The sequence below is a fragment of the Quercus lobata genome, chromosome 6, assembly GCF_001633185.2.
Source record: "Quercus lobata isolate SW786 chromosome 6, ValleyOak3.0 Primary Assembly, whole genome shotgun sequence".
In the NCBI taxonomy this organism is placed as follows: domain Eukaryota; kingdom Viridiplantae; phylum Streptophyta; class Magnoliopsida; order Fagales; family Fagaceae; genus Quercus; species Quercus lobata.
This window is the reverse complement of record NC_044909.1, coordinates 25,586,764-25,611,031: the sequence shown is the minus strand read 5'-3', so window position 1 is coordinate 25,611,031 and position 24,268 is coordinate 25,586,764. Positions and strand designations below refer to the sequence as shown.

At 35.9% G+C, this 24,268-nt stretch overlaps 3 protein-coding genes and 1 long non-coding RNA gene across 5 annotated transcripts; 1 reads left to right on the top strand and 3 right to left on the bottom strand.

Annotated features, from left to right (window-relative positions):
• Positions 1 to 974: 974 nt before the first annotated feature.
• LOC115995479 (heat stress transcription factor A-5) lies at positions 975 to 3,925 on the bottom strand. Of its 2 annotated transcripts, none has more exons than XM_031120060.1 (3): positions 3,830 to 3,925; positions 3,417 to 3,689; positions 975 to 2,488 (listed from the first exon to the last, which is right to left on the bottom strand). In XM_031120060.1, the coding sequence occupies exons 2-3, from the start codon at positions 3,648 to 3,650 to the stop codon at positions 1,256 to 1,258; spliced, it is 1,467 nt and encodes a 488-aa protein (XP_030975920.1). In that variant the 5' UTR covers positions 3,651 to 3,689; positions 3,830 to 3,925; the 3' UTR covers positions 975 to 1,255. The 2 variants fall into 2 exon arrangements, with proteins under 2 accessions (XP_030975920.1, XP_030975921.1); XM_031120061.1 differs by having other exon boundaries at positions 3,417 to 3,684; positions 3,830 to 3,921.
• Positions 3,926 to 7,433: 3,508 nt separating this feature from the next.
• Positions 7,434 to 9,422, bottom strand: LOC115994117. The gene is made up of 2 exons (XR_004093123.1): positions 9,031 to 9,422; positions 7,434 to 7,622 (listed from the first exon to the last, which is right to left on the bottom strand). It is a non-coding gene; the product is annotated as an uncharacterized LOC115994117 (long non-coding RNA).
• Positions 9,423 to 17,125: 7,703 nt separating this feature from the next.
• Positions 17,126 to 18,551, top strand: LOC115950036. Its single transcript, XM_031067289.1, has 3 exons — positions 17,126 to 17,321; positions 17,722 to 17,882; positions 18,018 to 18,551. Exons 1-3 carry the CDS (start codon positions 17,126 to 17,128, stop codon positions 18,549 to 18,551), a joined length of 891 nt encoding a protein of 296 aa, XP_030923149.1.
• A 5,240-nt stretch (positions 18,552 to 23,791) lies between these two features.
• On the bottom strand, positions 23,792 to 24,268 carry LOC115950035. Its single transcript, XM_031067288.1, has one exon. The coding sequence runs from the start codon at positions 24,266 to 24,268 to the stop codon at positions 23,792 to 23,794; it is 477 nt and encodes a 158-aa protein (XP_030923148.1).

Below are 24,268 nucleotides of genomic sequence, written 5' to 3'. Positions count from 1 at the left end.
GTGGGCAAGTTATATGAACTTTATAGCAATTGTTTTGACATGTTTTATACTTTCTTTTTGTACACACGTATTCATTCTTTAACGAATGGTACTACCATGCTGCACTTTGCCAACAAGGCAAACCTATCCATTGTGCACGAGTTGTTCTTTCATGTTACTCTGATTCTAGAGACAACCCTTCAAACAACATGACACCATGATTCACCAAGTTCTTGTTGAAAATATTTTGTTATAGAGAGATATTGCTTTGATACCACTGTTGGTCTTCGAGAAATGGAAGTCTTGAGAGAGTGGAAATCATATTTAGATAGTTTGTCTAGAAATGAGCGAAGATAAGATTTAAAAGATGGTTATTTACCCCAATTTGTAAGAGAACACAATGGAAGGAGTTCATCTCCTAGGCTTGTGGATTTCGATCTGTTTGAAATGAGTATGACGAGAAAAATCCAGGGAAAGTCTTATTACTATTTTACCAATAGAAGTAAGATTTTTACTCATTTTCAGTAATTTGCGGTTTTGTTGCTCTTCAAAGAAAAACAAAAGATTAGATGGGGAGAGAGAGAGAATGGTGGGTAAAGACTACTGGTCCCTACCACACCATCATTGGATTGCCATTAAAAAAAAATGTTAAGTTCCTATGTCTGATAAAGCAGATTATTATTATAAGTTTGACACAGTCTGCAGTTCTTTTCTCAGTCATATGAACTTTGTTAATTTATGATTATGATTATAATTTATAAGTTACGTTTGGATACACCTACGAAAAAAATAATTAAAATAAGTTTGACACAGCCAATATAAAGCTGCAATATATGACTAATGCTTGAAAAAAAAATATGAATATAATTTTTCTAAATAAAAAGTAGAAAATTTATATGCCCATGAATGTTGTAGCTCAGTAAGATTGTCTGCTCTCCTTTATTAGGTAAACTAGGGTTCAAATTCTTACTTTTCCATTGTTATAACTATCAAACTAAAATAAAAAAGGTATAAGATCTATATTATACAACCAAATATTTTGTCTTTACATTTTATGTGTCAATGCCACACTATAAATGAAGTCCTTTCATGACGATGGCACTGCCATAGATGATAACCAGCATGTATCAAGAACATTTAGCAGTTTGGTATGAACTTATTCAAACCAACAACGGGTCAAGTTACCATGTAACTTATCAATTGTGAATCTTACAAAGCATGGAAGAATGGAGAAGCCTTCAGTAACCTTACACCGGGCATATGACAAGATCAATGCTCAAAGGGTGAGCTGCTCCATGTTCTTAGCGTTTCTAGACATTCCAAGGCTTGATCTTCCATCATCTTGCTCATCATATGGGTTTGCCCTATATGTAGAACTTGCCTCTTCATTGTCCAAACAACCTGGTCTTTCAGTTAGGAACTGCTCCCAAAATACGTCATTTACTCTAACTGGAGCAGCTGCAGGCACTTGATTGTTATTTGAAGCCCGTTGAGAGGATGACAAAGTTGTGTCACCAGCAAGATTTATGCTCTTTGGAAACTCTGTAGTATCAGATTCTTTACTATTGGTATTAGACTTCGAATTTGGAGATTTGCCAGTTTCCTCAGCTACTTGGGGCATCCTAGCTGAATAAGGACTTTTGTTGACTTGCAATGGAGAAGATGCCAGAGTTAGATTTAAATGGCAGGAAATATGACCATCACCTTCTTCATTAGATGTCAAACTTGGCTGCAATGGGTGCTGCAGCCTTGGGTTTTCATTGGTTGGCAATTTTCGTGAGAAGGTAGAATCCATTTTAAGAGTAAACGATGCACCTGTATCTGAAAGGTCTAATGTTTCAGGTGGAAATACAAATCCTTCAGTTCTCATCTGCACACCTTTTGGTTCTCCAGATATTTTCCTCTGTGGACTATCTCCATCTTCATTGGAACTCTGTGTACTATGTGAAACCAAGTTAATGTCTGAAACAGAGGGTGATAATTCCAATCTCAGCTTACTTGAGAAGTCTTGGTGAAACACATTCCCAAACTCTGGTCTAGAACTGCTATTGTTATCCACAAAACTATTTTCCATAACAGGTGGTGACTGATCAACTTGAGGCAGTCGCCTTTTCTTATTGTATGCTGAGAAATCCATAGACTCAATCTTCCGAGCGAGAATTTCAGCAAAAGTAGGATCATGAAGAGCCTTGTCTAAGAAGGTCAGCAAACTCTCCTGCCTCTGCTCCATACTATCCACTCGTTGCTTTAGGTCTTCAAACTGAAGCTTTGCAGCTGACCGCTGCTGTTTTGACCTTAAAATATTTGCCTCGAGTGAAGCTTTCTCACGTGCAAGCCTCTCTATCTCTTCTTCAAAAGCTGCTCTCTCTGGATCCATCATAGAACCTTGTGGGTGACTATGACTGTGAATAGGTTTTCTGCGGTGGATATTTTTAAGAAGATGCTTTTGATCTTTCATGAAATCTTCATTAGCAAACTCCCATTTCTCAGGATCAATCTTCCGAAATCCCTGGTCACAAAATCACAACGAAATATTCCTAATTACCTCTCATTTTCCATGTAAAACCTCAAAAATTCTTTGCCAAAAAGTTTTGCAAAAAGTTCACCATTTTGTAACTATTTAAGCTTTTAGGAAGATTGCAGTTTACAAAAATAATTTAAAAATAAAAAAATAAAAAAACAAAGAAGAAAAAAATGGTTGAGAAAAGAGCATTCAATCAAGAAGAACAATCAAGTGGTCGAGAGTTACAGTCAAGCCCTAACCAAATAACCTAATTCAAAAAAGGAGGCCCTCTTCCAATCCCCTCAATAAATTTCTTTCTCCAACTTTAATGTCCAATTAGAGCATAACGGTTTTTGAGTAAAACAAATTTTCTTTCAACAAAAGCACTAGCATTCTCGTCCCTTGAGAAACTTATAGTAGTAGGAATTCACTTCAAACTTCAAAGGCTCTCCACAACTCCATAGCATCCTATCCTATAGTCCCAAAAACCTTGTAACTTTTTCCCCTCCTGGAAGACCCAAAAAAGCCAAAAGGGACCTATAGCTCCCACTCCTGTAAAGCCCTTACAAATTCAGTGCACCAAGGTTTGAAGAACACCTCCACCCTATCTCCCCAAGGGAAAAAAAGAAAAAAGAAAAAAACCCATCTCATGTAACTTGATTGGAAGACTATCTTATCAAATTAATCCAACAAAACAACGAAACATATCCCGAAGGTTTCTTATCAAATTAATACATGTAAGAGAATCAATAGTTGAAAAGAAAGATGGGATATTGCTATTATAAAGTTGTGATAAGCCAAACAATAAATAAATAAAAGGAGCAATTGAGCTGCAAAACCAGCACAAAATCCATACATGAGGAAGATCTAAATTCAATAATTTTTAAATAATTTAAAAAAAAAAAAAAAAGAGGAGAGAGAGAGAGAGAGTTACATAGGTATTGAGTTGGCGGATGAAGCTGGAGAAGTTGTTGTGCTTGAAATAGGTAGGGAGGAGGAGACGGGCGAACTCAGGAGGATTCCAAACGACAAAGCTATTCTTGTTGGAGCTCCACGACACGATCTCATCCGTCGTCGAGTCATCCACCATCTCGTACGTCTTTATCAGAAACGGCGCCGGACCACCACCACCTCCTCCGCTTCCACTAGTCGTTGGAGCTCCGTCCATCCTTTCCGGGAGGGATTATTGAATATTGAATATTCTATGCTTAAGGTCCAAATTGGCAACCCAACCCAGAGACAAAGAGAGAGAAAGTTTAGAATTGAATTGACTACTTCTTCTATCATTACTAGGAGTGAGTTGTCTGTGATAGACAGATAGATAGATAGATGAGACGGTGGTAAAACCTGTACGCTGTACCCGCGGGGTCGTTAAGTTAGACCTGTTGACTCTCCTTACTGCTTGCTTTCCTTCTTTTTCCTTCAACTCTACGGTTTGGTTTTTCTTTCCTTCCGTAGGTTGTTTTTTTATTTTCTAGTTATATTGTCCATTCTAAAATATCTTTCTAAAAATATTAAAATATAATTCTTTTTCAATTAAAAATGTTTATATCTACAATATTTTCACAACAAATTCTAAATGATAAGTCATTATTTGTTCTAATTTTTTTTTTTTTTTTTTTTTGAGAAAGCATTACTTGTTCTAATTTGGGTCTACTAATAAAATTACTTTTTTGTTAATCAATAACAATTTACCATATAAGATTTGTTTAAAAATTGTTGTGAAAACATTGTGCACATAGTATTTCTCACCTAAATTCATGTCAAAGTAAAAAAATTCTAATATAGATCTTAATTGATGCATGGCAAGGACTCCAATTTGACTAGGAAAACCTTAAGAACACCTAAAATAAATTTTTTTTTTAATCCTAAATATGAAAATTATATAAAAAATTATAAAATTATAAAAACTTCCCCCTATTTTGTCTTTCATTAAACCCTCCACTTAAATGAAACTTGAACTTGAGTTTTTGTCTAAACTTTTTTAAAATTTTTTTTCTCCAAATAAAAAAATACTTCAAATATTTTAATAACTATATCTGATGTTGAAACTTGTATCCTTGATATATTGTAGCTTAAGATTTCTTTCCATAGTCTTTCAATTGATTTACAACATGAATTTAACAACATCTTGAAAATAAAATCAAACTTCTCAACTCCCATCAAATCAATAGATTGTGTTGTTAACAAATTAACTAGTTCTTGGAATTTGTGAGTTATGGACTCACCGTCGTATTTTATTTCAACTAGCTTGTAACCTCATGCATATGCACATTAAGATGCATAGTATAATAATCTTACAGATATAATTTAAATATTATTGATAGTCATTCTTATATTTGTTTTAACTCTTTGAAAAGTCTTGTAAGAATGTTATTAGGTAGAAAATGTAAATTGTCCATTTTAAAAAATTTTTATGTTCATTTTTTTTTTTAGAGATAATTACAACATGCTGCTATTCCTGCAGCTCGAACCCTTTCCCCCCTAGACCCCCAAGCACTTTGTGCATGGGGAGGTGTCAATTCAACTACAAGGCCTTTGGCTATTTTTATGTTCATTAATTCTAGACTCTTTGGTTTTTGTACACAATAACTCATTTAAATGGATATTTATGATATGCTCTCACATTTGATTCCAAAATTAAGAATTAAAACTCTCTCTAAAAATAAATAATTTACAACACATGGCGCAAAATTGGACTTCAATTGTAAAATCTAATTGGATTTTCTCTAAACTTTACTTATTAATATATACTAGTGTTTAACCCGCACAATGCACGGGATCATTTTATGAATTAGAAAACAATCAACTTAATATATTATACTTAATGTGATGGTAAAATAGGGAAGGGGGTGGATGGTTAGTTGTTCAGGTAATGATGTTAATGTGCAGGTGTTCTTCTAAAAGATAGACATAATCAAAATCTCAAAAGTTCTAACTAATTGGTTCAAAGCTTTTTTAAAGGTTGTGGGTTCGAGAGAATATAGTTATTGAAGTATGAAATAAGTAGAAGAGAAGAAACAAATTAATAGGAAACAAACACTTACAAAGGGACCAAGGATCTTATTCTGTTAATGCCATCCCTACTAAAACTCTCATTGCCTACAATTGCTCAATGGTGATCTTGCCTACTATATTTGCCATTTATTTTTAAAACGGCACAAATTCTCAACAATCTTTACCCTTCCAGCAAAATTTGAAAAAAAAAAAAAATTTGTTATCCTCAAACCCAACCTATTAAGCACATCTTTCTATTTGCTTCAAAATAAAAGCATAACATTAATCTACCATATGCTTCTACCATTTTTATAGTAATATTCCCCCATGTATAATCATTTCTACTATAGCAGAAATATCAGCTACAAATCAAGATGGTAATCAAGACATATGCATATCTCTAATTTTAACAATGATTATATGGATTAAGCAAGCATAGTAAGGATAAAATATATAGATATACACACACACACATTGAATCATTAAAATCACTATTATTTCCATGGACGTAATTCACTCTACCATTAAATTCAAACCCAGAGGATATTTAATGGGCCTATATATATATATATATATATATATATATATATATATCAATCACCATCTAAATCTACAATAACTTCCTTTTGATAAAAAAGCACAAAATAATCAAATGCAGACATGTGCTATATTCATAAAAGAATACCAACGTAAAAAGAAAAAGCAAGACCTGCTTAAACCTTTCCTTAGTCTAATCAAATGCAGACATGTGCTATATTATTATTATTATTTATTTTTTAAGGAATTCCTACCAAACTAAATGACACAGTGTAAGAATTAAAGGGAATAAACTTGATGGCATCAGAAAAAGGAAATGAACATGGAATCAAAACCAAAGTTGTTATAGATTACAAATACTTGATGTTGTAGCGAAGCTAAATTGGATTTGATCATAGCTAATCAATTCTCAAGCAGCATCGAATTCCATAACGGAAAAATGAAATATCACCTTGCCAACATGGATATGACAATTTTATAGAACCCAGGGATAATGTCATCCATCACCATGTAACTAAAGCCTAGTTCACTCACACCACATGGATCCTCGGCTAAAATGTTGATGTTATTCATAAAATGTTTCTCCCACAGTATTAGCTTATTGGCATCAGGGGCATCTATGTAGTGTGAGAATAATACAAACCCTAAAAGAAAAGCATGCTAATTGCAAACTACATTAGGTCAAAATCCAAGTTCAAAGTTGAGCATGTAACTTGCAACATGATTTGAACTTAAAAGTAGAGTGGAGAAACATACCATCACCACCACACACACGTACACACACTCCCCCCCCCCCCCCCACACACACACACAAAAAAAAAAAAAAAAAGTAAAAAGTAAAAGAAAAATAGAGCCAGTAACTTAAAATTAGATCTAAATAACTTTTCCTAAAGATAGGGAAAAAAATCAACATACTTCTCAGTTTTACAATGCACAATATATACACATCTATGATACATATCCTAATTCCTACAAGACTCAATTTATTCACATATAACAAAGGAAACAGGCGTAAGATGTACGCGGGCCTGATTTTTGTAATCAGTCATCGAAAATGAGTTGCCATCTTCTTCCATACTAAATTGCACACAGTCATTGATATTAATTTTTAGGTTTATTAATTACAAATGCACTGAATTAAGAAGCCTAGCATTGAAAAGAAAAAGAATAAAAACATAAACATTTACATTTGCTAAAGGAATAGAAAGGTCAAACAGAATTGTAGAGAGCAAGTCCCAAGTAATTGGAATATATATATAAATATATATATATATATATATATATAATTTATTTAATTTCAAAAAAGCACCTTCTCATACAAAACAGAAATATAATGGAAAAGTTACTAAGGTTTATTGTACCATAGACCAAAGTCAAGGAAATAAAAGTTGTGTGCAAAACTGCATATAACTTCTTCTTTTTTTAATTATAACTGTGTACAAATAAGTGAATAACTTGATCTTCAATCTAATATTTCTTAACACATACATAAGACACAATGGTAATCAACAATAAACAGTTCACCATTTTTTTTTACACCTTCCCTCCATCCTTTCGATAGTCACTGCAACTGCCATACGATTTGCTGCTCTGACACATCTCTTCTCTGCAACATTATTTTGTAAAATTTGAAAGTTTAGAGTGTATAGCAGTTCCAATTTATAATGTTTTCTAAGTGAAATTATGGTTTCCTGGTTTTCTGTATTGCAATTTGTAATGATTCTAGTTTCATAACATAATTGAGAGCATTAACATACCATACACAAATGATACATGTTTTTTTTTATAATGACGTCCACAAAGAACACAATTGAAGGATGATTCTTTTATGGACCAATCTAATTACAATTCTAATATCATAACATGATTGGGAGCAATAATAGAACATACACCGATATATATATATATATATATATATATATTTGTAGGGATATCCAAGTGACAATAACATGATCCATAACATGAATTGTGGAAACATTTCATTAGTTAATATAAAGACATAATACATAAGCTAAGATATAGGCAATAAGAACATTAAAAAATCTTATCAAATTAATATGAAATTGAAGTATTCTAAACATAATATACAAAGTCTGAGAAAAATGATTTGGAAATTTTTCTATTATTTGAATCTTAAAACTTTCTCCTGTGTTAAAGTCAAAAACAGTTCTAATTATAAGATATCACATTAAGGAATCATGAATGAAAAGAAAAGATACCAAGTGTCAAATTTGAAGATAACTACTATAAAAATAAAAAACAAAAAACAAAAGAGTCAGCAGTGAAGTTGGATAGAGACAATTAAACATATTACACTTCTAAAGTGATCGAGTAGAGGAGACATCCAATATAAAATTTCTTCGCAAATTCACACTGGCTTTTATAAAGTGACCATTCAAAAACAACAAACCCAAAAAAATAAAATTTTAAAATAAAACTTTGGTGTGGTTTTGATTATAAAAGAATTGTGTTTTGAGTGACAAAACAAATCTTCATTGTAATCTGAATGGGAAAGCAAATTCAAAATAAGTGACCCAAATGGGCAAAATTGATTCTAGATACTTAAAACCAATTTAAGCCAAGTCAGATACCCTAAATAAAACAACTTCTAACCAAAATCCCTCAAACCCAAATCTAACCCATTTGTTTAAACTAATTAAACAAAACTACTCCTAATCAAAAAACCTAGATCATAAAGCATCCCTCAAAGAGGTCCACATTAATGCCTCAAAAATACCTAGATAAGGAAAAAGCCCAATTGCCATTTTTTATTCCTACCTTGTTCGTGTGGCTTATATTTTTTTGTAGAATAATCTATTGCTCCATTTTTAACCGGACACCATAAATAGATACCCACACATCAATTTAACCAAATACCTAAAACAAAACCAAATCTAACTCAAATACCTTAATAAAAAATATAACCCAAAAATTTAAATAAAAAAGAATCAAGCCAAATTATAAAAAATTGATCATAATTAATACACAAACTGAAAAGTAAAGAGAAAACTAACCTGTAGAGAAATTGAAAGACGTTCTCTGATTGCAAACTATGGATACATGGGTAATGGAAGTTTTTGATCTTTTTTTCCTTTTAATTGGGTTAATTGGGATTGAGGCTATACTTCCAACCGCTTGATGTTTTAATTGGGGTTTTTCCCGACGGTATATGGGTGGAGGCTAGGCTGATGGAAGGAGAACTCAATGGTTAGGGTTTTTGATTTTAAGAAAGATAGAGAGACGGTTGAATTTGTCAAAGGAAAAGGAGAATCAGAATGGAAGAGACTGTGTGTCTGTAGTTCTGGTGGTCGAAGTATGGTGAGGGGACTAGCGAAGGTAGGATCGCCTCTCTCTTTTTTTGTTACTTTCACCGTGTCTTCATCGCCTCTCTCTCTTCCTGTTTCTTTCTTTGTGTCTTCATAGCCTCTCTCTCAATTTGATTGCCTCTCTATTTCTATTTACGGGTACTCTTTAATTTTAACCGGTTATTTTTTGTTATTTATAATGAGAGGATTTTAAACAGTGTTGTAGCGTTACCAAACAATGTAATTTATCACTTTTTAACTTAAACATGGCTGAATTTCAGATAGTCACTTTTCCTACATGGCAGCACCTCCTTAATTGCAGGAAAGACTTCTGCTTTTATATATAGTATTAGATTAGATTAGATTAGAAAATTATTCTGTTCTTTAAAGAAAGTGCAGTTAAATAGTTCAAAAAACTATGAAAGGTTATTTGAAAAGAAGATGTTTTCAATTGTTATTCTGTTTGAAAATTTGTTTAAGGAAATTATTTTTCAAAAATAGAATTACAATGAGAATTTAAACATCCTAGAAAATAATTTTGAATTTACTCCACATATACTCACTCTACAATTTGAAATCATTTCAGAAACAGCATACAAAATGTCATAAAACTAATCTAAAATAGATAAAAATTGAATAGAACATTGTTAACAATTAGTCATATACAATAGAAAATTTTAAGAACATGGGTAACAAAATTATTTTTTCCTATAATTTTAACCTAATATGAGATCAAAACATATATAAAAGGTAATAACAATAAGACATAAAGAAAAAATAATTGTGGTAGTGACAAATTCATAATCAAAATCAAATTAAAAATATCAAACTTCTTCAATTTCCCTCTTGGTCTCCAATGGAAGGAGAACTCTGTTTTTCTTTCCTCTAAATGGTATTTTAAAGAGTAATTTATGAGAAAAAAAAGTAAAAAGGAAGAATGAAATAAAGCGTAACACTAATCTACCATATGCTTCTACTAGTTTTATAGTAATATTCCCCATGTATAATCATTTCTATTATGCTTTGAAGTATTGATGATGTCTCACCTATAATTTCCCATGCAAATGCCCATCCATTACAGTGATGATTCCTATTTTCTTAAAGTTCATACTAATAAAATAACCTGTAGCCAAGCAAACAGCCTATTTGGCTAATCTCACCTCATGTATTGACAGCCACAAATATCCTACACTAATTCAAGCAAGTCTAAAATAAAAACCATACAAATTTTAAAAGGAAGAAATCTAATATTAAGTAAATCAATTTCAAGTAATATCAATTAGTCAATAAATTTTTCGTAAGAGATTCAGGAAGCATGAAGTAATTCTACTATTAAAAAAAAAAAGAAAAAGAATAGCCATTAAGGCATATTGCAGGAGTAGAGTTTAACTTGATAAGCATTATGTTGTAATGCAACTCATATCCTAACAGCCCACTCAACCAAACTTTAAATCAAATAAAAATTAAATCAAGCCCCAAAGAAAGTAATGGAGAAACAAAGACATAAAAAAAATTATAGATTCAAAAAAGAAAACAAACACTGGAAGCTGCCTTCTTTTTAGTACAAAAGGCCATTTAGACTTAGAAGGGGATAAAAGAAAATATTTGATTATTGAATTTTGGAATAGAAAGTTGAGGAAAATAAATGTAAAGAAGTAGGACAGGAGCTATACTAAATATTTAAATTTTTAAAAAGAAAATAAAAATGAGACCAAATAACTTAGGAACCAAAAATTAGGATTAAGTTTGTTACACACATAATAAAGTTTATAACAATAACAGAACTGTCAAAAGTATACTATGATTAGAATCCCTAAATATAATTATAATTTTAAAAAAACAGTTGAAGAAGCAGATTAAAGAACCAAACAGATATGAAGAATGCAATTGCAGGAAAATACTCCCTTCACATAAACCATGCATGTCACTTAAAGAATTTGTCTCATAAATATGGTCATTAACAAACTCTTCATGGAAAACAAAAAATAACCTTGAGCAAATATTCAAAATTCCACAATTTCACTCCCCCTTACAAATAACAGAACAAGTAAGAGAGAAAACAAAAAACCCAAAAATTATAATGATATTATTAAGTTTAAAAGATAACCATCCATTAAAATTTAGGTAGGATTCAAAATTCTAGAAATTGTATTTCAAAGAGTTACTATTGTGAAACCTACAGTTGATACATTCTTCCATGGATCTCAATAAAAAAAATACATTTGAGCAATTCACATCCTAGAACTTCTAAGAACACTGGCTAAGTTTTTCATATAACTTTAACCCATCATGAGATCAAAACTCTAACAATGCATTCAAATCAAGAGGCACAAAACCAAAGTTTTCTGAATCTGATTTATAGAACCAAAAACAACAAAAATTAAAGCTCCATACAAAACCATAAAAGAGCTGACAATAAGAAAGGTAAATCTCAACACCGAGTCCTTTACATAACCAAAAGACCAAAAATTAAACACACATAATAGAACTAACAACAAAAATATACATCAAATTGAATCTCACATCAAATATTCACATTTTAAATTGCTACACCAGCCATTTACAAATTATTTTACAAAAAATTACAGTATATATTTAATTTGATGCACTAACTCTAGAAACTTAATATAATCTCTTACTTTGGCATAAAAAATTCAGCAATTCAAATATCTTTGTTAACTATAACAAAGAAATTGTATTTGTAAAGAATCGGTTATTGTGTAGGAGAAGATGAAGAGTTTATTGCGAGGTGACACTACTTCAATCTCTACTACCAAAACAAACAACCCTAAACAAAATTATGTTCTGCCTAGAATTGGTTTAATCTTCTTCCTCTTCTTATGTTCTGTCTAAAATTAGTTTTCTTTTAAGTATTCAGGTTAATCTCCATATTATTTTACTAAAATAATTATAGTATATATTTAATTTGATGCACTAACTCTAGAAACTTAATATAATCTCTTACTTTGGCATAAAAAATTCAGCAATTCAAATATTTTTGTTGACTATAACAAAGAAATTGTATTTGTAAAGAATCGGTTATTGTGTAGGAGAAGATGAAGAGTTTATTGCGAGGTGACACTATTTCAATCTCTACTACCAAAACAAACAACCCTAAACAAAATTATGTTCTGCCTAGAATTGGTTTAATCTTCTTCCTCTTCTTATGTTCTGTCTAAAATTAGTTTTCTTTTAAGTATTCAGGTTAATCTCCATATTTATAACCAAACTATTCATTTCCATTAAAATTTGATTTTAAACAGCCATAGTATAACTTCTCAGTTTTTTATCATGATGAGGGAAAAAAATCTAATGAGAAGATTACATATCAAATTTTAATGGAATTTCATTGAATATATATAATGTAAAACCAAAAGAACATTTCCTATTATAACCAAATTAATAAATTCCATAAATATACCCTTGAGTATAGAATGTTGACCAACAACTTTGATGGCCCCAAAACTTAAATTCTGCATTTTGATTGAACAGTACACTAAGACAACAAATAATCAAGTGAAGATTATGAAATACAATGCCTAAAAATGAGTGTAAATATTAAAGTATGAAAATGCATAACTAAAATAGGCAGGAAAATTTTCTAACATGTTCCCAATTTTCCTGAAGTTCCAAAAGATGCTAACAATATGTGAGACACTCAGCGTGATGTACAACAACTAACTTTCTTTTATCAAGGCCTTTGTTTTAATAATGCCAATCACTTCAAAGAAAAATATGCCATTTGTGAGATATAGAAAAAAGATGACCATAAGTCAGGTTAAATAACATAGACCAAAGTCTGAAATTTACTATAGCAAAAACTTAAGTGCAAAATCTATTTTACTTGGCAGTATTAAGCAATGATCATTCACCAATTTAAACTCAAGCATCAAGATTGATGCAATAATCTAAAAATATAAAAATTGCGTAGAATGTTGTTAACTATTGCAATTAGTCATATGCAATAGAACCCAACATTTGCAAATCAGAGGGCATAGAACCAAAGTCTTATTAATCTGATTTATGGATTTAACAACACATAAAACCATTTAAAAAAAAAAAAAACCACTACAACAAAACTTAAATCTCACCATGAAAAAATAACAAAACTAACAAAAAAAACCAAAAATTGAACATGCATAACAGAATGAACAACACATTCATCATAGGAAAAACGACATCAAAAGGGCCTAAAACAAAAATGGAACATAATAATAACAAAAACGAATATATTGAATTGAACAAAAACAAAATTTAATCAATACAACAATCGAACAAACAGAACTCAAGAAATTGTAAAAATAAATCGAAAATTAAGGAAAAAGGTAGCAGATTGGCATCAGTGGAGGCAGAAAGGTATTTTAATGTTCAATACCTTCTTATTCTCTATGTTCCAGGGTTTCATTTTTTAAAATGAGAGCAACTACAAACGAAAAAATTTAAATATCTACTGTAAAAACCTTAACAAAAATGGTAGAGAAGAGACATGGGAAACGAAAATATAAAAAGGGGAAAAAATTTCAATAAAAAATTTAAAACAACATAAATGAAATGACAGAACTTTATTTTTTTGGCAACACATAAATCTATGTTCTTCAACACCAAATCGATTTCAGTTTGAGAGAAATCATCAATAAATCTACACTCTATAGTAATTTTCAAAACCCTAGAAACGGTAATTGAATAGAAAACCAAAAGAGGGAAAAAAAACATGCCTACCTTCTGAATTATCTTCTAAATCGCTTTTGAATTGCCTATTATTGCAGAGGACGAACGAAGTTTTTCAGCTTTCACTGTTGCAGAAGACGAATAAATTTATTTATTTATTTCTTTTTCTTCCTTTTGGATTTTCTTTTTTCAAATGCTTGTTGATCTAGAACACGGTATTATGATCTGTGTGTCTATGGAGTTGCAGCAAAGAGGAGGAAGTCAGAGTGAGTGTGAACTTTCGATCGGGAAATATGGAGTTTGCGTTTTAGGGTTTGTGTTTTTTTTTTTTTTTTTGATAGGTGGCTTGATGTTTTTGGGTCCGTTTGGATTGAACTTATTGTTACTGAAACTGAAAACTGAAAACTGAAAACACTGTAGCAAAATAATTTTTAAATGTGTGAATAGTGCCGTGGGACCCATTTTTAATATTTTTTAATGCATGAACAGTGCTGCTACAATGATGAACAATGTGTGAACAGTGATTTTTGTCCCTTGCACAGTGAACCCATGTGATGTTACTGTTCATGCGCAGGGGAAAAAAAGAAATCTAAAAACTCAAACTGAAAAAACACAGACGCCCACCCCAAACACTCACTTTATAGATACACGTTTGATGAAAGTGAGCCTCTCCGAACGCATCGTACGGTATTTTAAAGTATAAATTGTAAACATGGTAGCATTTTAAGTGGCATTTTTTCCTAACATGGCAACACCTCTGTAGAGTCCCGATTTGTGGCCCAAACCCAAAGTATATGGGATCTCGGCCTAATGAGCCCAATATAATAAATTTGTAGAGAATGGGTCAAAGAACTAGGCCCTAATGAATTGAACAATGGCTAATATGGAATTAAATGACAATTAGGCACAAACAAAATGTATTGATATCAATAGACTTTCAGTCCGAGGAGGCCATAATTATGTATATTGATCACAGTTAAATATAGAGACAATTTTGATTACTACAGTGTTCTCTTTCTCCTTTTTTCGATCCCTTTTCCATGAAGAGTCTTTCATCTTATATATCCTCCTTTGGATCATCCGAACCCTTACTTGAGTACCTATCCCATCTGACACCCTCTTTGGTTTTTTCTAAGTTGTGGTAGCCAAGATAGTACTGTTCAGAGGTCTTCTCCACATAAATACGGTAATAAAAGTAGCTGCAATTCATTTAATGCTGTGGTGGCAGCTTTCCCTTAGATATTTTTAGGTTTCCTTCCTTCTCGTATGTTCCTGAAGCGTGTCTCTATCATTGGAGCTTCTTGGAGGATTACACTAACAAATGGAGTACATATTGTGAACCGTATTCATCATATCCGAGGAGGATTTCCTCCTCGGACAACCTCTCATTTGTTCCTCATCTTTGAGACTTTAATTGGGAACGTTTAACAACTACTTGCTTCTCTTTGGACCTATCAACGTCCTCGGACAAGGCCCAAGGCCCAATATATTATTTTGGGTCCTTGTCCCTACAATAGCCCCTCAAAACTCCGGTTTTTCCCTCCCGTCCAAAGAGAAAAAGTGGGGTTTTGATTTTTAAGAGATAAGATCAACTAATTTTTTGATTTACACGTGTGAGAATGCGGTTTTACATGCCTCATAATTGTTACTGACGTTTCATAGACTACGAGGCGTTATTAATTACTGCAGGTAGCTTTATGTCCCCCGCATCCAATGGTGAAACGCCAATCTAATGGCTGAAATTTTTCCTAGTATTTTGAGCAGGAGTATTCCCACTCATCTTCTCCCTCTATATAAAGTCTTGAGGGAACCCATTTTTCTCTTTTCTTCACAAATCTTCAAGAGCTTCAGAAAATTCCAGCGCCTTATCTTTCAAAACGCTTCAAAACTCTTAAGTCTTCATAGCTATTTCCTGCAAGAAGTCTTCGAATAATCTCTGAAAGTTTCAGAGATTAATATACGTGTTCCCATAAGTCTTTATTTCTTTGCACTCTCCTTTCTCATCTCGGCCTTTCTCCTTGGCCTTTTTGTTTATTTAGATGGGTAGGTTCAAGCACTTAGTAGACTCACCGGTCGGCATGGAGGGTTTTAGGGCTAAGTACCACATCCCACAGGGCGTGGGTTTAGAATATTGTTTCTCAGACCAAGTACTTACTGATAGGGACGTGGGTCAAGTCGTCATTCCCATGATTGCTTTCATAGAGGGAGGAATGACGCTTCCCATGGATAGGATAACCAGAGACTATTTGATTAACCATAAATTAACCCCTTATCAGTGTGCCCCTAACCTATTTAGGGTTTTAGGCTGCGTAGTCATTTTGAATGAGCAGCTGGGCTTAGGGCTCACGTGGCATGATGTGGTTCACATGTACGAGTGCCACAAGCTCGCCGGTGCGGGATACTACCTCAAATCCCAGTCCGAGGTCATCAGACTGATATCTTGTTTCCCCAAGCCTAATAGGGTATGAAGGATGACTACCTGATTGTCTCAAGGGAGTGGAGCGACGGTCTTCATTTTCTAACTCGAGCAAGAGATCCAAGTATGGTACCTTTAGAATCAGTCCCTTTGGAAAGGGATTTAGCTTTATTCTTTTTACTTGACATTTCATCTTCTTTTGGTGATAATTTTTTGGCAATCTGACCATGATCTTCTTCTTAGATGTTTTTGCAGATAAAAACCACGTTGCTCTGAGGCTTAGTTTTACTGATGTTCAGGCTCTCAATTACCTTCTGAGGTCAGAGATTTTTGTGAGCGAAGACGGGCAATTGCGAGCCGCTCATCTAATCTTGGACTATGAGCCTCTGTCTCGCATCTTCCAGGACGTAGGCCAAGCAATAAGGGTCAGAAGTTTAAGGTTGGCTCGGATTGACATCTCCAAGCCAGGATTTTTGGCTCGGAGGGATCTTCCCCCAATTGTCTTAAGTAGTAGCGATACCTGAAAAGGAGATTGCCTCATCTTGTTTATCGTTAGAGGAGGAGACAGGCAAATTCAATTTTAAAGAAGAAAATAATCCAAGGGCTCCTCTAATCAAAATCTTGGACGCCGCGGGTGAGTTAGACAAGAATTCTAGTGTTCGCACCCCAATTCTAGTAATTGGCTGCCCAAACAATTCCTCTGAAGAAGAGGAAGATAGCATGGTGATAAACAAGGGCAATAAGAGTTTAAAGGAGCTCCTAGCTTCCAGGGGCAAGGAGTCAACATCGAAGGCAGCCTCTAAGTCTCAAGTTCCCTCCAATCTTCCCCCTCCTTTTCCACAGATCCCCACCGATCTCGGCCTAAAGCCTAATCCTGATCCTAAGAAGAAAAGGCCACTCAAGACGCTTGAAAAAGGTGAGGTGGGTCCTTGGAAGGGGACGAAGCAGTAGAAGGTGATCCCAGATGCCCGAGATAGGAGATCCCAGTCTGTGGAAAGCCGAGAAGAACAAAACAGGGTTGATGTGCGTATAACACCACGCACATGGAGTCCTCTACTAGAAGTGGACGGGGCTCCCATTCCTTAGAATGCCTTGGTTCGGGAGTTTCAAAGGGGTCGAGCTGGATATATAGCTGAAGCCCTGGAGCAGCCTCTACTTCTTCCCAAGGATATGGACGCTTACAAGCGCTTTTCACAGAATGATCTCTTTCTGTCCCTGAAGAGGGACCTTGCTATGGTAAACAATTTATCCATTTATGAACTTAGACGCTAAATTGTATTTTAGTTTTTAACTCATATTATTTTTGTGGTCTTTAGGCAGATTACTCAACAAGTTTTTTGTGGCCGAAAAGTGGTACCGTAACGCTCGTAAACAAGCCGTTGCTGAGGCCCTCACTCGTGCCGATGTTGAGAAATCGTTGGGGGCTGCTAGGCAGGAGCAAATAGAGCTGTCCAAGAAACTCAAAGTGGTGGACCAAGTTCGTTTAAGTTTTAAGGCTAGCTTGAAAATAGCTGAAAGGTAGGCTGAGGATCAGAGCCAAAAATTGTACTTGACCGAAATAGATCTGGCCACACAAAAGCAATTGGTCATAGATCTTAAGGCTAAGTTGTAGAAGGCCAAGGAAGAAGCTCAACTGGCCAGGGAAGCAGCTGAGGCTGAGAAGAAGGCTGCGTATCAGCTTGGTGTGGAGGAGACACAAGTAAGGCTTGCCGAGGAGCTTTCACAGGTGTGCAGGGATTATTGCAACATGACATGGGATAAGGCCTTGACCGTTGCAGGAGTCCCTGCTGACTCTGTTTGGAGGCTGCCCGAAAATGTCTACTATCATCCAGAGATCCGCGAGGTCCCGATTGACTCCTCTCCTCCTACCCTTGCCCCAGAATCTTCCAAGCAGCCATTGGCCATCCCAGATGCCCTCCCTCTTCATGAAATTTCAAAGGGATCCAGCCAGGCTGGTGACCAACGCCAGAGGGTTGAAGGGGAGAAAGGCAAGGGCAAAGACAAAGTGAAAAAGCCCTCTGCCAAGGCCAACAATGCAGCTAAGGCAAAGGAAGCAGAAGCCGAGACTCAAGAAGCTGACCCCAAGGCCAAGGATGCTCTTGCTACTCAGCCAAGCCAGAAGAAAGATCCTCTTGTTAAAGCTTAGCCCTTAGGATTCCTTTTTTGATTCCTTTTTGTAGTAGTTTAATTTTTTTTTATTGACATTATGCCAATGTGTTCAATGTATTTTCTTTATCACTTAATGAGAATGTTCTTCATTTCATCCTTTGTTCTTTTGCCTCATGTAATTTGAATTTTATTATTTTTATACATAGCATTGAATTGATGTTACTGTTCCTTCAATTAAAGCCAATAATAATACGCTGCTTAATAATCTGATTAAGTGTCAAGAGTAAAGTTGTGAATTAAGTGTGTATATTATGAATTGAATCTTAGGTAATGAAGGTTGATATTCATAGACTTATATCATGTGAAAGAAAATAAAAGAGGCAGACAATCTGTATATTGCTCATAAATATAAGTTTGAATTTGCCTTGGATCTGTTTTGGCTTTAGGTTCTGTTTAAACGCTTATGTACATGCCTTTGAGTATTAATTTCACCCCAATATATGGTTCGAGAGACCTAACATATCTTAAGATTTGTTTAATATTTGAACAGTTGTCAAAAGTAGTTAATTTCTCCTAGGCCTGTGGTCCGAGGAGCCATGCAGGACTTAGGTTCTGTTTAATACTTGAACAGATGTCAAAAATAATTAATTTCCCCTAAGCCTGTGGTCCGAGGAGCCATGCAGGACCTAGGTTCTGTTTAATACTTGAGCAGATGTCAAAAGTAATTAATTTCCCCTAAGCTTGTGGTCTGAGGAGCCATGCAGGACTTAGGTTCTATTTAATACTTGAACAAATGTCAAAAAGTAATTAATTTCCCCTAAACTTGTGGTCCGAAGAGCCATGCGGGACTTAGGTTCTATTTAATACTTGAACAAATGTCAAAAAGTAATTAATTTCCCCTAAGCCTGTGGTCCGAGGAGCCATACAGGACTTAGGTTCTGTTTAATACTTGATTGAGTAATATGGAACACAATGCTTTTACACAACAAGAGAATTTATTTGATAAAAGAAAATTTTATTAATAATAATACCTTTTCAGGTTCTTTACATTCCAAGGGCGTGGTATTACACGTTCATCTAAGTCTTCAAGGAAATAGGCCCCTATACCAGCCATAAAGGTGATGCGGTATGGTCCTTCCCAATTGGGTCCTAGCTTTCCCCATGCTGGATTCTTTGCAGTACCCAGAACTTTCCTCAACACCAAATCACCAGGTACTAGTGGCCTTAGCTTTACCTTGGCATCATAACCTTGCTTGAGTTTGTGTTGGTAGTACGTCAATTGGACCATCGCATTTTCTCTTCTTTCTTCGATAAGATCCAAGCTCCTTTCTAGCAAGTTATTGTTACTACTTGGATTGAATGAGTTGGTTTTTAGTGTTAGGAAGCCTGTCCTTAAGGGAATAACAACCTCGGCTCCATAAGTCATCGAAAAGGGGGTCTCCTTTGTTGATCTGCGGGGCGTAGTTCAATACGTCCACAAGACATGTGGCAATTCTTTTACCCATTTTCCCTTCCCATCATCTAACCTTTTCTTGAGTCCACTAACTATGACCTTATTAATAGCCTCGGTTGCCCATTTCCCTGAGGATAAGCCGGAGTAGAATATCTGTTTGTAATTCCCAATTCACAGCAGTATCTCTTGAAAGACTTACTGCCAAACTGAAGACCATTATCCGAGATGAGGGAATGAGGGACCCTAAATCGAGTAAAAATATTTTTCCAAATAAACTTTTTAGCATCCACATCTCTAATATTTGCTAGCAGTTCAGCTTCAACCCATTTAGTAAAATAGTCAATGCCGACCAACAAATACCTTTTGTTCCCTGCTGCTTTGGGGAAAAGGCCAACTATATCTAAGCCCCATTGAGCAAAAGGCCAGGGGCTAGACAAGGGGTTTAGAACTCCTTCTACCTGATATATGTTTGGTGCAAATCTCTAACACTGATCACACTTCTTCATATACTCTTGTGCTTCTTTCTGCATATTTGGCCACTAGTAGCCCTAAGTGATGGCTCTGTGAGACAAAGATCTGCCTCCTGTGTGGCTTCCACAAATTCCTTCATGCAACTCCTCAAGGAGTAGCTCTATCGCTTCAGGGTGAACACAGAGTAGATATGACTCAGAAAAAAAGCGTTTGCACAATTTTTGGTCCTTGGATAACCAAACGAGGCGCTTTTCTCCTTATCTTTTTAGCTTCTGATTTGTCTTCTAGCGAGATGTCTTGTCTCAGATTGGGCCCTACCCTGATTTGGTGAACATGAACCACTGGTCCCTTGACCTCCGTGGGTTTACACAAGTCTTCTATAAGGATAACCCGAGGTAGGCTCTGCGCCGAGGAGGTTGCCAGTGTGGCTAGAGAATCGGCATGTGTGTTTCCACCCCTAGGGACATGCAAAAGAGTGAAGGATTCAAATCTTGATTACAGATGTCTAACTTGACTTAAATACCCTTGCATCCTCTCATCTCTTGCTTCTAGCTCGCCCTTCACCTAGCCGACGATCAACCTCAAGTCTGAGAACATCTATACCGCCTTTCCTCCCATTCATTGAACCATAGACATTCCCTCCAGCAAGGCTTCGTATTCAGCTTCATTATTCGTGGTCGAGAAGCCCAATCTTAGTGACTTTTCTATGGTGAGCTTCTCGGGCGAGATCAGAACTAGCCCCACTCCAGAGCCCCTTTAGTTTACCGTACTATCAACATATACCTTCCAGCATGAAGGTTCTTGTAGAGATATTATGCCAATCGATTTTCCATCCATGTTATGTGTTGTTGATATTTCTTCTAACGAGGGTTCAATGAACTCGGCCACGAGGTCTGCCAATACATGACCCTTGACAGAGGTACGAGGCATGTATTTAATGTCAAAAGCCCCTAGAACTACGCCCCACTTTGTAATCCTCCCCGTGTAATCAGCACTTTGAAGTATGGCCTTCAGTGGAAGTTGAGTTAGGATGACGATTGTATGTGTTTGGAAATAGTGGGGAAGGTTTCTTGTACCATGCACCACTGCTAGGATAGCCTTCTCCAACAGTAGATAGCGAATCTTGGCCTCATGTAGTGATTTGTTCACATAATAGACTGGCCGTTTTACTCCATTATCAACCCGTATCAACACCAAACTCACAGCGTGGGGGCCACTACAATATAAGAAAACAAGACTTCATCCGTCTCAGGACTAGACATAATAGGCAGTTGAGATAGGTATTCTTTAAGGTGCTAAACTGCCAAAGCACATTCTTCAGTCCATTCAAATCCTTTCCATTTATTCATCAATAGGAAGAAAGGTCTGCATCTATCTGCGGATCGAGAAATAAACCGGTTTAAAGCAACAGTCATTCCAGTTAGTTTTTGAACTTCTTTGGGATTCCGAGGTGGTTGTAGATTGTTTATCGCCTTAACTTGGTCGGGATTAACTTTAATTCCCCAATAGGTTACCATGTAGCCTAGGAATTTTCTTGATTTCACACCAAAAGAACATTTGGAGGCATTAAGGTGCAACTTGTGTTCTCTCAGTATTTCAAAAATGCTTCCGAGGTCTCCCACATGCTCGGACACCACTTTGCTCTTCACTACCATGTCGCCTATATAGACTTTAATATTCTTGCCCAACTGAGGTTTAAACATCTTAGTCATCATCCTTTGATAGGTGGATCCTACATTTTTCAAGCCGATGGGCATTACCTTGTAGTGGTAGTTTCTAGTGGGAGTAACAAAAGGTGTCTTTTCTTGGTCCTCTAGTGCTAGCGGTATTTGATGGTATCCTTGAAAAGCATCTAAAAAGCTCATCCAAAAATGGCCTACAGTAGCATCTACCAGCTGGTCTATCCGAGGCATAGGAAAGGGATATTTTGGGCAAGCCCTATTTAAATCCGTGAAATCCACACAGACTCGCCATTTTCCATTCTTTTTCCTTACTACCACAGTATTGGCCAGCCATTTAGGATAGAAAACCTCTTTGATAGCCGCCGCCTGCTTAAGCTTCATCACCTTATCTTTGACAGCATTAGAATGTTCTCTGGATGAGCGCCGAGGAGGTTGTTTTTTGGGGGTAACAAATGGATTAACATTCAGGTGGTGACAAATGAAACTTGGGTCCACACCTGGGGCTTCATAAGCATTCCATGCAAATACATCCACGTTTTTTCTCAGGAATTCGATTAGCTTTTGTCTTTCTTGGGGAGGTAGCTGGGAGCTGACCTGAAAGAACTTCTCCGGATCATCACCAACAGTAACCTTTTCTAGATTTTCGCACTTCACTTCCTCAGTTGATTCATTGTTGGACAGTACCGGGGTTCTTAATTGCTATGAGTTCCTTTCAGCAGAGGCCGAGGACTCCGCATCAGGCCTATGCAAGATGGCAGCCACCATGCACTGTTTAGCCATGGATTGATTCCCTACAATTTCTTTAACTTGGGCGTTGGATAGATATTTCACCTTCTAGTGGAGGGTAGAAGAAACGGCTTCTAAAGCATGAAGCCAAGGCATGGCTACAATAGTTGTATAAGATGAATAAGCATCCACCACAATGAAGTCCACTTCCACCACATCCGAATCGGTTTGTATAGGCAGTCTAATCTAACCTCTTGGAGTAACTGTCTTCCCCTCGGAACTTACTAGTGGGGAATCGTACGCTGTCAGGTCCCGGGGTTTCAAATTCAGCCCTTTGTATAGGTCGGGGTACATTATCTCGACAACACTTCCTTAATCTACCAACACTCTTCTCACATCGTACCCTCTATCCTGAGTGTGACCATCTAAGCATCGTCATGGGGTTGGATAGTTCCGATCTTATCATCGGTCGAGAAACCCAAGACTAACGGGGCCTCTATTCTAGCTCTTTTTGGTTCTAAATTACTGTCTTCGGTTGGTAACCGAGCCACCGAAATTACTCTGAAGGGACAGGGTCCGGTCCTACCGGGGGCAGCGAAGATGACAGTGATCGTTCCTAGAGGAGGTCTTGAAGAAGAATCTCTTCATGGATCCAAACATGTTTGCCCTGCTTGGGCACTAAAATGGACCAGCTGGTCCAAATGATCCCATAGATTCCTACAGTCTTCCGTGGTGTGCCCCTGATCCTGATGATATTGGCAATAAAGGTTTTGATTGCGTCTCAAGGGGTTTTCGGCCATCTTGTTTGGCCATTTGAAGAATGGCTCGTTCTTAATCTTCTCTAGAACCATTATGCACTGGTTCTTAAAATACTGCATTAAAGGTCTGAGTGTTGGTAGACCCTGATTGTCTAGCAAAATCTCTCCGGGGCCGGTTATTATTGAATCAGTCCAACCTGAAATCCCTCCTCTCTTGAGGGATAACCTTAGCCTTTCCTTTACCTAGTGGTTGATCTTTCTCAAACCTTTTATACTTATCAATACGGTCCATAAGTTGGCCCAGGCTGGTGATTGGTTTTCCTATTAGGGACTTCCTTAAACCATGCTCGGCTGGGAGGCCGCTCTTGAAAGTACTGATGGCGACATCTTCAAAGCCACCCTCTATCTTATTGTAAATCTCCCAGTACTTGTTCGAGCATGCTTTCAAGGTTTTCACTTCTCGCATGGACAAAGACAGTAGGGAGTCTAAGGGCCGAAGGACCCTGGTACATGTGATAAAACGGGAGCCAAACGCCTGAGTGAGCTCCTTGAAGGAATTTATAGAACCCATCTTCAAGCTGTCAAACCATCTCATTGCCACGGGTCCCAAACTAGATGGGAACACTTTGCACATCAAGGTTTCGTCCTTAGAATAGACAGCCAT

Bases quoted from the DNA above. Each gene is read 5' to 3' on its own strand.
- LOC115995479 (XM_031120060.1), bottom strand. From the start codon at position 3,650: ATGGACGGAGCTCCAACGACTAGTGGAAGCGGAGGAGGTGGTGGTGGT. The intron at 2,489-3,416 runs GTAACTCTCTCT...TTTTGTGACCAG, and splicing joins TCCGCCAACTCAATACCTAT to GGATTTCGGAAGATTGATCC.
- LOC115950035 (XM_031067288.1), bottom strand. From the start codon at position 24,268: ATGGCTGTCTATTCTAAGGACGAAACCTTGATGTGCAAAGTGTTCCCA.
- LOC115950036 (XM_031067289.1), top strand. From the start codon at position 17,126: ATGGTGATAAACAAGGGCAATAAGAGTTTAAAGGAGCTCCTAGCTTCC. The intron at 17,322-17,721 runs GTGAGGTGGGTC...TGTGGTCTTTAG, and splicing joins ACTCAAGACGCTTGAAAAAG to GCAGATTACTCAACAAGTTT. The intron at 17,883-18,017 runs GTTCGTTTAAGT...GCTAAGTTGTAG, and splicing joins AACTCAAAGTGGTGGACCAA to AAGGCCAAGGAAGAAGCTCA.